The following is a 15,168-nucleotide window of genomic DNA, read 5'->3' on the forward strand; positions in this document are numbered from 1 at the left end:
GATTGATTAATAATGTCTGCCATAAGCATTATTTTGGCCCTTCCTCTAATTTATTTTAAGAACTCTGACCTGTGCAGATGGTTGCCTTTATATTTTGGTTTTGTGTGCCAGAGAACTCAGTCAGTTTTTAATTAATCTCTAACAAAGAAAAGGAATCTTAAGGCATATATTTTGTGTTTCAACTTTATTCTTGACTCCATCTCTATTGTACTATCTTACTTTCCTTAGCTGTGGATTCCTAAAACTTGCCTATACAAAATATTTAGGAAACTTAAGATTTTGTTGAAGAGTAAAGGACTGTATAAGAGGTGCGCAGAGGCACATCTGCAATGCATTGATACTTTTTAGGGTTGTTGTGAGGAGTGAATGAAAGCATAATGCCTGGCACAGGAAATACTCAATAAATATTATTTGTTAAAGATATGCCTGCTAAGGAGCTGGGCCAGCCCACCTCTCTTATGATTTCTACAGCCCTCCTCCCAGGTAGGTGGGAAAACCCATGGAGAAGTGAATGCTCTCTCAATTACCCAGATTTCATCTTTCTGAACAAAGTCTCTCCCAGTGGGATATACTAGCTATACTGGACAGTTGAGTCCTTTGCTCTGTTCTTCTGTTTGTGGGGAACTTTCTGCATGGAATAAGACCATGTATCCAAACAGGAGGATAATGAAGTGGGATTCAGCATGGGGAGACCATTGGATTTCCTTCTTACTCTCCATACATTTCTGAAAAGGGAAAACCTAATTTTAGTGTTTTTTTAAAAAAATATGTTTTATTGATTTTTAGAGAGAGAAAAAGGGAGAGGGATAGATACAAACATTGATGAGAGAGAAACATCACTGATTGGCTGCCTTCTTCATACCCCTACTAGGGATCCAGCCAGCAACTGGAGTATGTGCCCTGACCAGTGACCTCTTGGTTCATGGGCTGACACTCAGCCACACCAGCCAGGCTCATTTTAGTTTTATTCCTCTGACTTTTAGGGTGAGAACTTCACAAGTTGGGACAAATGATTCCCAGCTAGTTGATGCGTATCAGTTGATGCTATTTTAGCTGCACAGTTACCTTCATAGACATCTTTTCTGACTTAAAAACAAAATGAATAGTGTAAGACACCCAGATGTGTTATGACTCTGTATGCTATTGCAAAAAGGTCAAAATTTGGTGTAAATGCAACATTTCAGAGTAATGTGGAAGGAGCACTAAGGCTCTACCGGTTGCCTGTGCTAAACAAATGTAGGCAGCCCTGTGGGCACTGGGTGAGAGAAGAAGCATGAAAAGTACGCGAGGCATTGACTGGGCAGTCAAGGCTTAGGGACCTAACACTGTTCTTCACTCAGATTCTTTATAATAAACGCATTTTAATAAAAAGAGTACAGAAATGAGCTCCCCAACCCTGTGCCCTGCCACAACAGAAAGTTATTATTGGGTTTAGTTGGGCAAGTGTAGTGCACATTGCTTCCTTCCTTCTGTTCTCATCAGACCAGAGGCTGGTCTCCAACACCTCAGAGTGCGAGTCCCTCTTGAAGCCTTCCCTCCTATTAATTGCAACTTTTATTCACCCATGGCTTTCATTTGTCCACATTTTAAAAAATTGGTATCAGTAAAAATGCTCTCTTTACTGACTGTATTGACCTCTTCTTCCTCCTTCCTCCTTGCCCTTTACCTGCGGACCTCCTGAAATGTTAGATCTACCCCCAATCAGGCTGTTTTGTTTTTTCCCCTCCAAGAACCTTTCCTTAGCGCTTCTGTTTATACACTTAAGTGGTGATTTGATTAATTTTTGTCTTCCTACGAGACCATAAGCACCAAAAGAACAGAGACATGTCTACTTTAGCCCACCTTTCTTCCTAGCAACTAGCACGGTGCCTGCCACATGGTGGAGACTCAAATATTAATGGAAAGGCTGTAGCCCATGACTGCATCCCTGCTCATCCAGCAGTTGCCTTTCAGTGTTGAAGCAGGACTTGGGAAAGGACATATTTTTCTCTGTAAGTTCCGTGAATTATTTGCCCATTGAGATTTTAAAATGTGTCACTTTCTATTTACACAAGCAGGTGCATTCACTGCTGAAATTATAGCTTTTTCATGCAATTAGGTATCCCATTTTCCTCCTGCTAAAATAAGATACCCTTTCAAATTCTATATGCAAAGTTACACAGTACTGCTGGTGATGCTGATTTGCTTCTTTTCTGCTCCATTTTACTGCGACTTCCCACTGGTGGTCCCCGCAGAGGTCAGGCCAGTGTTCTGTCCGTGCCTGGGCACGGTCGAGAGGAAGTCATTGTGTTTTCAAGGTGCTTTGCCACAGGTCAAGTGGTGGCCTGTTTCACACAGCTTGCCGAGACTTGCTTGATTGCCCACAAGCTGTTGGGAAAGGGTTCCAAGTGCTCGTGGCATCACAAGTACTCAGGTCAGTTCGCTTGCTTTAGGGAGGGCTAAGCCTTTCAGAAACTGAGCAGGCTGGCAATTTTATACGGTGGAAGAAAGCCCATGGCATTGAGGGTCAGGCCATGTGGGAAAGTCACTGTGTACAGTCAAGGTTTTTACAAGAATTAAACATATTCACTTGCCAAACTGAGTCTTGGGGGATGCAGATGGGGTATTATTGTGGAGGGTCTGATGCACATCAGAATTCATTGTATAGCTTTGTAAGAATACACGTGCCTACACCTTATAACATTAGAACTCTTAAGGGGTAGAAACTGGTCAGTTTTATTCTTTAGTGATCTTGCTAAAATGCAGCACAAGTTTAAAAAGCACATTCTAGAGTCGCAACGGAAATATCTCAATTTATTAAAAATGGAGCAGGACCAATGTTCTGCATTTTTAAGGAGACATTTCCTTTCCCATCCGAGGTGATTCAGGAGCCGTTGGTTGAAGTATCACTCTTGAGCAAGTTCAACTACGAATTTTGTAGCTGTGCTGTGGGGCAGGAGTCCACTGAGGTCCTAGAGGGGTTCTCTTGCCCAATCACCAGCCAAGGAACATTTTGTCTGACTGTGTTTGGGCTGCCTTCCTAAGGGACTTCTCCATCGTCATAGCTACAGAGTTCTTTTTGCTTAATAACTCCGGAGTGTGTTATAATTCATGTATAACAGTTGGTCCCACTGGCTTTCTGGGTCCCTAAGGGCATTTTCAGTTAGCGTTCTGCATGGAACTTTCTAGAACACACTTGGATAGCACTCACAGAAGTTAATATTTCCTCGAACTTTATAACCCAAAATTCAGAAATGGAAAGGAATTTATGCGTAGCCATATTTTTCTTTGAAATAGGAAATATTTTTCCTCTCTGTAAACAAACATTGCCTTGCATTTTTCTTCTATACATCTCACATGTATAGAATGTGAAACAATTTCCTATTTCTTTCTATAACTGCCGAAAAGATAGGAACTCACTTATCACAAAAATTTAACAGGACTGCATTGGCTGAAGGCTGCTAGTTTTCTCAGCAGATTTACAAAAAACTCTGCGGGTGGGCTGTTTTTATATTGCCATCTCTCAGGAGGTCTTAAATGTGTGTGTGCTTTAAAAAAAAAAAAATTAAGCCTGGCCAGCGTGACTCAGTGGTTGAGTGTCCACCATGAACCAGGAGGTCACAGTTCATATTCCCAGTCAGGGCACATACCTGGGTAGCAGGCTCGATCCCCAGTGTGGAACATGCAGGAGATAGCTGATCAATGATTCTCTCTCATTATTGATGTTTCTATCTCTCTCTCCTCCCCCTCTTCCTTCCTCTCTCAAATAAATAGAAATATATATATTTTTAAAAATTAAAAGAAGCACCATGGAATTAGCCTGTTCCCCCTGCCTCTTTGTAATGTGTGTGGTGACCGAGGGGCAAAGACTCCATGAGTCATCCCTTTGGTAGTAGGGAAATAATCTTAACTTTTCTTCAGGCTGTATGCAGACACGTTTTTAATCCCTTCAAGTTTGAATGTAGATTTGACCAAAACAGTATGATTAGGAAAATGGATCACAAAGCTAAGCCGTATTTGATTACCTTACTGCCATTAGAGAGTAGGGATTTAGAAAAAGGAGGTCATTTAAGTTTATACCTTTAAAAACCACGATCTGAAGTCAGGGAAGCCATCATTCAGGACATGGGTTTTGAATTATACTTTTCACACTATGGCATGTGTGGTGCTATCATGGGAAAATGGCCTCAGGTTAAAAATGGATGAGATGACTGATACAGTTATTGAAGGTTTGTCATTTGAGAAATTCCAGAGGAATTGTCCTGAGTAACCTATAACTTAGCAGTCATCACCTTAATGTTTATACTAAATGAAAACTTCGGTCTTTATACTCAATAGGAGTATGATTTCAAGCCCCTCCCATGCTGAGTGCTATGCCCTCTGTGGTGGTCATTTTGCCCCATGACTAGCAGCTGCACGTCCATATCTTTGGTTCTCCATCATAAGCATTGGCTTTCATTTACATACTTCAGGGTTAAGCCTGGGTCTTTTTCCTGATGCCATCTCTCTTTGGAAGAATCAAATCCGCCTTCTTGGTGCAGAGTTATGAATTCAGGAGTGCAAGATGGTCTGTCTTCTCAAAGATGCTTTTCTTATTTAAATGACCCCTCCAGGTTAGAAGTGGCAAAGACCAAAAAGGGCAAGAAATGACTTGGCAGGTGTGAGAGGAACAATTCTCTTGCCTTATGTCCTCTTCCTGGTGGGCAAGGATACTCACTCTGACTTTGTTTTAAAGTTGCCTGGAGCCGAAGAGCAGTTGTCAAATGTTAATAATAATGTTACAGAAGAAAGATGGATCACAAGGTGAACCCAAGTAAATTAACGTGTGGTCTGAACGCTGGCTGCTGCGAAATCAGCACATTCGCTTCCTTCAAGGGCAGGGAAACCTTGTCTGCAACAGAAGTAGCACTCCCTTCTCTCTCTGTCCTCTTGCTGTGTGAGTTTGGGAGGATCTCCTTTACCATCTCTCCTTTATCGTCGCTCCTGAATTACCATTTCTCCAGGTTCAGTTCTTTTCCTACTCACTGTTTGCAGAATTGATTTGCCACTTGACCTCTCTCGTATGTCTTCCTCAGCGCCAAAGCCCGCTTCGCACCCAGGGGGGCACTGACCAGGTGCCCTTCGAGCCAGATTTAGCACCTGCTTGTGTGTGAGATCGCTGTTAACTTCATCCACAACGTGGGCCAAGGATCAGTTCCTTTGCTTTAGTCTCCTTTTTATCCAGTTTTAAATGCCTGGGTCCATTCATAGTCAACAATCATGTAGGAAGCATAGCACCATGTTCCAGGTCAGGCAGACGTGGTATAAATGTAAACTGAAAGGCACTGCCATCAGTTGTTTGTCCCATTCATTCCGATGGAGCTTGAGGCCTTCTCTCTGCCAAATTAGAGGAGTGTGTGTGTGTGTGTGTGTGTGTGTGTGTGTGTGTGTGTGTACGTATGTGTTAAATAAACTGAAGGGCAAAGGGTAATTTATAAAATCAGAGAATTTGAAAGGTATTAAAATTCTGAAACTTTTCTTTTATCTTGGCAAAGCACACTTTGGCAGACCATCCTGGAGGCAGAAGTGGGTATTTCTTCTTAACATGCATTGCCCAGGTTTTGCAATCTTAGAATCTCATCTGCTGGTTTTTGTTTTTTTTTAAGTTGCCTTGAAATTGGGTCTTTACAGCAGGACCAACATTTATAACACAGATTATTAGAAACTAAATGATAAACTCCATTCCTTGGTTTTAAAAATATATTCCAAGTAAGAATTTATTTGCTATAGAGGGAGCTTTCTTTCTTTGAATACCATACCTGAAATTTTAAAGGACAAAATTGCATGCTATAGACTAAGTCTTAGAATTGGTAATAAAATAGAACATTTGTTTAAAAAGGAGGGGACAATAAAATAAAAAACTCCCACAACTGTGAAATATGCAGTATTAAATAAAAAATTATAAGGCATAGTTTCGTAGTTAAGGATATCAGAAGCCTGTTTTTATTTAAAGTCTATTAAAGTTCAAAATGAATAGTAAGTTGACCTTTGCAAATTCCCAGAGACAAATACATACTAAAAATGATTTGAACATAGGTCTAATTTACTTGTGATCTTTCTCTAATGGGGGCTCTGTTAGATTTGATTCAATATCACTTAATGCTTTTCTTGAAAATAGCTTTTGCCTCTCTGGAACTCATAACCAAATCATTACTCTGGTATTTTTCTTTGGAATTCTATTAAATATGTCTAATACCTTTTCCTTGGGGAGGTTTGCCTTTTTTGAGCAGAGGAGTAGATAGTACATAACATATGAAGAGGCGGGTAGTTTTCCAGCTTGCAGTTAAATGTTCAAAAGTAAATTTAATATATTGTTTCACTTTGCTCAGTTTTCCCACTGAAGCCATTTTACATATTGCTTTTTCGCATCTGTTGTGAGTCTTTGCTCATGTGCTCTTTTGTCTCTTCTTAAGCTGCTTTGCTTTACAAGGCAATGTCTACAGTAGGCATCTCTTCTTTAAAAAATATGTTTTTTTCTTTTCTGGTTCAAAATCTATTGGTGTTTCCTGCTCCACCACTCACTGTATAACCAGAGGTAAGTTGTTTAACTCTGAGTCTGTTTCCTCATCTGGATAAACCTATAGGGTTGCTTTGAGGATTAAATAAGTGAGTACAGGTAATACATTCAGCACAGTGCTCAACCACTCAGTAAGTGGTCATTTGTTTTTCTATTATATGTATTTTAGAAAAATTGAAATACGCTGAAAACATCATAGAGGAAAAATTAATATCACCCAAACTTTTACTACCTTTGATAACTAATGATATATCCTATATACTAAAACCTAATATGCTAAGTGTCTGACCGTTTGACCAGTCGCTATGACGCGCACTGACCACCAGGGGGCAGATGCTCCAACCAGTAGGTTAGCTTGCTGCTGGGGTCCGGCTGATGGGGACTGGGCGAGATGGGCCAGACACAACCTGGAGCCCTCCTGCAATCCCTCCCCAGCCCTGATTAAGCACTGGTGGGGTCCATAGGCCTAGCCAGCACCCTCTCACAACCTGGGACCCCTCGGGGGATGTCGGAGAGCTGTTTCAGCCCGATCCCCACAGGCCAGGCTGAGGGACCCCACCGGTGCAAGAATCTGTGCACCAGGCCTCTAGTATTAACGTAATTCAGCCAATTTTTTCTCATACATGTAGTATACAAACTGTTTAGTAAACTGTGTTTCATTATGAACATTTTCCCACATAATTGTTACTCTTCCAGAACATGATCTTTTTTCCTGATGAATTTTTTAAATTCATTTTTAAATTATAGTTGACATACCATGACATGATTTTCAATAGCTTTGTTGTTGTTTTTCCAATGCATGGACATCCCATAATTTAATTACTGGTTTCCAGAAATATTATTCATGAATAATATTTGATAAACATGTTTGCACACAAGTCTTTAAAGCTTATCTTTATCTTCTTAAAATAAATTCCTAGAAAGACATGCTAGGTAAAAGGTGTAAACTGTTAAAGTTTTTGTCACAGTTTTTCATTTTCTGTACAGGATTGTCTGATTTATAGTCCAACCACTGTGTAGAAGGCCAGCTTTCCTTTCCTTCAGGTTTTTTTCCTTGTCTCCGTACTTTAATCTCCTTCTATTTCAGTGCGTCTTAAACTGAGCGCCAAGCACATTCTACCTCGAACAATATTTGATGATTTCTTTTACTCCTTAAGACGTTTCCGTTTCCTGTGACTGCCACAAGTCAAAACTCCCTGGCTCACAGGGAGGAAAGCCTTCTCCACCTGCCAGCTTCCTCCTCCTCCCAGTCTTATCAACTTCATTTCTTATTATCTCTCCCTGGGAACTCATATTTACTACTTTCTAGATTGCATTTCTTTTCTCCAGTAAGTGCTTCTAACCTCTAAAACTGATCTTTAAACTCTACTGGAATGATTTCCTGGTTCTTTTTCTTGTCTCTTCTCCTGGATTTCTCTCTTTAGAGGCTGGGCAGCACTTAACAGGGCTCCTATGTTAATTAAATATGCTAATTCATCTCAAGATTCATGCCTATTTTTGTATTGCTTTGGAAAATGTTTTTCCCTCGTATTTCATGTGTGTGTTGTTTGAATATTAAAATTGCAGGTTCTTTAATGGCAAAGGGTTGATCTCCAGATAGTGTCTAGTCTAATGTGCTGTACTCAGCAGACACTCAATAAATTGGAATTGGATGGCTGACGGGTTTTCTTTTTAAAGATGAATTGTGAAGCATTTAGTAGCTTTTAAATTACGCTTTGCACGCCAGCTGGCCAAATCTTTTCATATACATTAGTAATTAATTAAAGAACATACCACTGTACAGTAAATAGTTTCTGTAGTATAATGACTAGTGTCAGCATTCTACGTACTGGGTTCCCAGAATTTAGATCCCTAGTCCTTCTGCTTCGTTACTGCCTTCCAGACTGCAGTTGGCCTGGGTAATATAAACATATGCAAATTCTTTAAGAAGTTGCAATAGTCATCTTTTGTGCCTTACCTCACAAGCATTTACTGGTAGCTTATCTAGCTCATCTTGTTATTCCCGCTGTAAACTATCTTCTTGGTATAACCAGAAGACTCTGTGAACTATGTATCTTCTACTTTCTGCCCTGAAGCGTCTCTGCTGCCCCCCTGGGGTTTGTTTGGGGGGGGGAGGGGAGGAGAACCTACTCAGTAATTCAGACAAGCACAAACCCTGGCAGAATTCGCACCCATAAGGCAACTCTTAACTCGGGCACAATTCTAAGGTATTCAACTCGTCAGAGAATCACTAGCAGAATCAAGCCTATTGCCAAATGAAGAAAGGCAAGAATGGAGATCAAACAGTTATACCAAGGAAATCATTAAAGCTCCATATGTAGCATTGCATGTTAAGTACTCCATAATTTACCATTTTAGCATGTAAATGTTGATTTGGGTTTCAGCCTTCACTTTCCTAAAATAATGGCATCAATGGCAATTAAAGACCAAGTGTCGTTCCATTTGCCAGTAGGAAACCAGACTCTTGTGGTCTATCTGGAGTCATGAGAGGAGGTGCTGTTTGCAGACAAATAGTTATGAACTGTAAACAGTTTTCTCCAAGGGCTACCTCTAAGTCCCTGATTCTTGGATCTGGTCAAGATATAAGCTTATAGGGTGCAAAGCACTAAACCTGATGCTGAGAGAACACAAGGATGTGTAAGATACAGTACTTATTCCAGCCAAACTGGGGAGCTAAAATACCTATACAGATAGCTTTTTAATACTTGAAAGTTCACTTGCTGCTCTTAGGTGTGTTACTAACAGAGTTTATAGCATTTGAGCCAAACTTTGAAGGATGTAAAAGATTGACCAAAACCAATAATTTGTCTACTTTCACTGAAAGTTATTCTGAAGATACAGAATGTAACAATATACATTGCTCAGAAAAGTATAAAACACTGCACACATGCAAGATACTGATAATGGTTATAATACAGCGTGGGACAAAAGTAGGTTTAAAGTTGTTCATATGGAAAATAATCTAATAATAGGTAATAATACAAGAATAAATGTTTCATGTACTCATAACTGTAAACCTACTTCTGCCCCATCCTGTATTATTGTTTCTGAAAATAGATGATAAGAATATGCAATTTAGGATTTAAACTTCTAGAAGCTCTTATCACTGATTAAAGAATAGATGTCATCCTATATTTTAAATTTGTTTTTTGCTTTATTTTTGAATTCCAGTGAAATTTTAAATTATTCTTTGAATTATATATTACTTTTGCAATAATTCCAATCTCAGTTCATATGACAGCCTGTATTTTTAATTGAGATATAATTGACATTATATTAGCTTGAGGTATACAACATAATGATTTGATATTTGTATATATAACGAAATGATCACCACAATAAGTCTAGTTAACATCTATCACCACACATAGTTACATCTTGTGTGTGTGTGATAAGAACTTTTAATATCTGTTCTCTTAGCAACTATTAACTATACAATACAGTATTATTAACTATAGTCCTATAATCAGCATGCTGTACATTGTATCTTCAGGACTTATTTTATAACTGGAAGTTTGTTCCTTTTGATCACCTTCACCCATTTTGCAACCCCTCACCCACCCCCATCCCCCACCTCTGGCAACCACCAATCTGTTCTCTGTTTCTATGAGTTTGGTTTCTGGTTTGTTGTTGTTGTTTTTCTCTTTTTAGATTCCACACATAAGTAAGATCATACGGTATTTGTGTGACAGCCTGGTTTTAAGCATAGGTACGTGCTTGAGAATAAGGATTTAACTGCCATTTGAATACATTTAGAGCATCACCTCAATATAAAGGTGATTTCTTGAAATATCTTGACAGAATCTAGTACTTTGCTAGAATTATTTCTTTCTGTTCTTCCAAAGAATCTTTCCCCATGGAAAGAACTCTATATATGAAGTTATACTGTTTTAGAAATGAAATGCCAAACTATAACTTCAATATAGTAAAAAATATAAATCCTGTTTGAAGACCAATAACATAGTTTTAGAAAAGTAGATAATTGGACATAATTGGAAGGAAATGTGTGGTATGCTTTCAATAACACAGAGCACACCGATATTTGTAAAAATATGCATTGTACAATTATTCATTATAGAATTACTTCCTATGCCTCATAGATATTTCCAAGGGAAAAAAGACAGATGTTACACTGACTAGCAAGGTCATCTGAGTTTAAAAATAGTTATTCTGCAGTATGCCTCTTTCTTGTCCAGTGTCAGAAGAAAATTGTCATTAAACTCTAGAATTAAATATATAGTGCTAACATGTTGATTCCATTCACATTTTGTGGAATAACTTTATTTGTTCTGCACTAGGTGGCTAGCAAATAAATTGAGCAATGTTTGATGATATTTTAAAGTTGTAATTTCATCAACAACTTAATTAGGGGATATAAATATAAATCTGAAAATAAAAAGTATTGTATGCTATATTTGGCTGCTCTGAAGACTGAAAAATAACTTTCCAGTGGACTTTTCCTGGGAAGTCAGTTGTTTGTTCTGGCAAGTTTCTTTTCATCTTAAATTGTGTAACATTTAAAAGAAAAACTATGAAGGTTACAAAAATTATATTTTAAAAATAATTTTTTAAAATTACAGAAAAATTTAAAAGTATATTAAATTATATAGGTGTGCTATTCCTTATTCTGGGCCCATACCCCAGGGACAATTCTTTTTAACAGTTTCTTTTATTTCAGTTTCTAATGGTTATGAGTATAATTTTAAACAATATGTGTATGCCTTCATTTATTTTGTCAAATTCACAGCAAGGAGATGTTAAACTCTTGGCATTCTTAAGAAATATGTTTTAAGAATTTCAGTTTCTGATTCACACATGCCACTCTATCACTTAATTTCTTTCTTATAGTTCTGTTTAGTTGTGTTCTCGGCTGGAAGAGGGAAGAGTGTGCTATCTCCCCAGCCCCCCAGACGAATATATTAGAATCTTCAGGGAGGTCTTTGCCACAGTATACATGCCTTTCTTCCTACCTCCAAGGGAAGCATGCCCACCGGGTTGAAAATCACTGCATGTAATTTCAGATGTCTTTAGTTGGGAGTGCATTGTGAGACAGTGTAGAAGCAGAACAAAGTCAAATTAAGAATAATCCTATATAATAAAAGGCCAATATGCAAATTGACTGAACAGCAGAACGACCAGTAGGTATGACACCACTGACCACCAGGGGGCAGATGCTCAATGCAGGAGCTGCCCCCTGGTGGTCAGTGTGCTTCCACAGGGGGAGCGCCGCTCAGCCAGAAGCCCTGAGCCAGGCTCATGGCTGGCGAATGCAGCAACGGTGGCGGGAGCTTCTCCTGCCTCCGTGGCAGCGCTAAGGATGTCTGACTGCCATGGGGAGCGGGCCTAAGCCATCAGTTGGACATCCCCTGAGGACTTCCGGGCTGCAAGAGGGCGCAGGCTGGGCTGAGGGACCCCCCAAGTGCACGAATTTCATGCACTGGGCCTCTAGTATGTATATAAAGGCCAAGACATTTAAGTGGTGAACAGTTCTTTTTTCTGGCTAACAGATATCATTGTCTTAGATATTTTCTTTTTCTGTTTATCCCACTATTCCATTATCAGCTCGTACAGTGGGCTCTCCATTCTCTTCCCTTCACAAGAATTCCTGCGTGAGCATTAACGAGTAGAGAACAACAAAACAAAGTAGAGATACGGCTGGCATAGCATAGACTGTCTTCTGCTGAGACGAGTGACTGGCTTCTGCATTCTAGACAAGGGCAGTCATATTTATATCCAGTAAGATTACTATGATGGGACCTTCAGAGTTCAGTGGGATAGTTGTTGAAACTTCGAGTACTAACTCCATGAATGACAAACTAAATCTATCATCTTTTAGACCTTTCAGCCTGGTAGAAAACTCTTAGAGGTCTGTGATTCTGCCTATTTTGAAGAGTCACCTTACTGGTGGAGACTAAAAATGACAAGGACATGGTTGTCTAAAGGGTTCGCACCACAGTGCTTTTGAGTTCTCGCTGCAGCACCTAAGACGAAGTGAAAAGCCTAAGATGAGAAATACTAATTTTCTTTTACCTGTTTTATTTGCAGACTGCAGCTGAATATGTAAAATCTCGACTCCCAGAGGCCCTTAAACAGCATCTACAGGACTACGAGAAAGACAAAGAAAATAGTGTTTTGTCCTACCAGACCATCCTAGAACAACAGATTCTGTCGATTGACCGAGAAATGCTAGAAAAATTGACTGTATCCTATGATGAAGCAGGTATGTTGTCTTTCATACACACACAGTCACATGATTTTTTCTCCCTGCAGAAATTTCTTTATAGATTGGTTAAATTTAGGGCCTTTTCTGAGGTAGAAGATGAAGGGCAAACTGGACCCAAAGTTAGATAACATGGATTAACAGTGAGTTTCTTCTCAGTGAGTTTTAGTATAAAAAATTTCATCAGGAGGTTCCTAAAAATGTCTCTTAAATATCAAATTCCTTTTACAGTTTTGCTGGTTCTTAAAAGGAAATTTCTGGTCTTTTATCAATCATGGACTCTTACTGATTTAATCTTTTGAAGTGTCACTTCAATTTCAGATACCAGCTGAAAACTTTTGCATCTGATAATCCAAGAACTATTATTTGCTTCAAGTATTATTTTTTAATTTCAGAGAATTTCTTTTCCAAAGAGGTGCCATTTTTTCTTCAAGTTTCAAGCTGAACTTGATTTTCTTTTTCTTTAACTCCTTATATGAATCCTAGTCCCTCTTATCATACCAGATACTTTGGTTCATTGCCTCCCATAAGTTCATCCTATCTAAGGGAGCTTATTATTGAAGGCATAGACAGACTTCCTTATAACACCATTTTTCTTTATTACATGGTCTGTCAGCTAAAACCCAAATTTTAATGAAACCAGTGCAATATTACTTGGAATTATTAAAATATTTAATAAAATTAAACTTAAGAGAAATATCCTAATTAAAATGGTCATATTGTCCACCCCCCAACAAAATGAAGAAGAAAGTACAGGAAAATAACATTTCTAATAGTCAAATGTTGGTAGTATCAATCCCTATTACTAGGACCTTCTGTTTTTATTTCCACAAGGAAGTTGTTAGCATGCATCTCATTTTCTTTCTCCTGATCCTAAGCAGTCTCAGTGCTGATGTTCTTAACATTTGATTTCAAGCTTGAATAGCAAACAGAAGAGTAAATTAAAAAAACAACAACATTATGCTACACATGCCTAAACACTAATGCAATTTTTTTCGTTATGAAGCTGTCCCCATTTATATTCTGCCTTATAACCCCTTTGCCTCCCTCTCAGACAGGCTTCACATTTCAAGCCTTGCCTAAGACATCTCTGCTCTCTCTGGTTCTTCTTTACTTCATTAATTTTCCAGACACATTGGTTTCTTCTGCCTGCTGGGTGGTTGGCTGTTTGGTTTCGGTATTTGCCTTGTTTTTCACATTCTTGTCTTTGGAATTCTCATTCATCTCTTCTCTCAGCCCTCATGGAGTAAAGGCTATGGTTGGTCCAATCAAAATAATATTTAAATATTTATAGTATCTCAGAGATCATGGAACTCATATACTTCACCTACTTCCTACCCCCATAATCATTTTATGATGAAAAACCTGAGACTCACAGACTTGCCTGCAGTAACACAGTTACTTGGCTGTAGAGCTGGTGCTCCAACCTCCTATTACAAATCAAGCCAGGTTTCCACGGCCTGAATGCAGGTTCTCATTCATTCAGTCGGCATTTGTCCAAGGCATAGTGATATACTAGGCCAGTGGTCGGCAAACTGCGGCTCTTTGGCCCCTTGAGTGTGGCTCTTCCACAAAATACCACGTGCGGGCACGCACATACAGTGCGATTGAAACTTCGTGGCCCATGCGCAGAAGTCGGTTTTCGGCTCTCAAAAGAAATTTCAATCGTTGTACTGTTGATATTTGGCTCTGTTGACTAATGAGTTTGCTGACCACTGTACTAGGCAGTTGGAAGAAAGAGGGAAGAGTTTTGAAAAGGCAGAGAGGAATTAGAGATGTTGAAAACACTTTTTTTTTTTAAGGTTAATCCTCACTAAGGATATTTTTTTCATTGATTTTTAGAGAAAGTGAAGTGGAAGGAAAGGAGGCATGAGGAGAGGAGGGGAAGGAGAGAGAAACATGTATGTGAGAGACATGCATCACTTGGTTGCTTCCCATACACTCCCTGACCAGGACTGGGAATTGAACCCACAACACACTCCAGCAGGGCAGATCTTGTTTAAAGTTTAGCTGGAGAGCTAAAACACACATATATGACTTGTGGATAAAAATTCCAGATTTTGGGAATGAGTACACTCTATAGTATTCACAAGCGATTGGAGTTAAGTTCTTTAGGGGAGGACACTGGTTTAAACCCCGAAGGACAAACGATGAATGTGGGTTTGTGCAGATAAGAGAGATGCAGTCTTTGTGAGGAAGGGGCCCCTGTAGACACCAAGGTGAAAAAAAACTAAGACCCATAGACCTGCTTACAGTAACATAGTTACTTAGCCATAGAGCGGGGACTCCAGCCTCCTATTATAAATTAATCTGGGCTTTCCCTGCCCTGCTGCCACCAGCTACAACTTCCCACCATTGAAATTTTCTACTCACCGGCATGTTGTTGAGCAACTACTGGTCTGCAGAGGTGCTC

The 15,168-nt window shown here is 39.2% G+C and overlaps 1 protein-coding gene across 1 annotated transcript in view; it reads left to right on the forward strand.

Moving 5' to 3' along the window:
* PPM1L (protein phosphatase, Mg2+/Mn2+ dependent 1L) overlaps nucleotides 1-15,168 on the forward strand; it is a 242,093-nt gene that overhangs the window by 164,107 nt on the left and 62,818 nt on the right. The window contains exon 2 of the mRNA XM_079766399.1: nucleotides 12,581-12,755. Coding sequence (XP_079622525.1) covers nucleotides 12,581-12,755 — 175 coding nt within the window. The remainder of the gene's footprint in view (nucleotides 1-12,580; nucleotides 12,756-15,168) is intronic.

This window comes from Cnephaeus nilssonii, assembly GCF_951640355.1.
Source record: "Cnephaeus nilssonii genome assembly, chromosome: 3".
In the NCBI taxonomy this organism is placed as follows: domain Eukaryota; kingdom Metazoa; phylum Chordata; class Mammalia; order Chiroptera; family Vespertilionidae; genus Cnephaeus; species Cnephaeus nilssonii.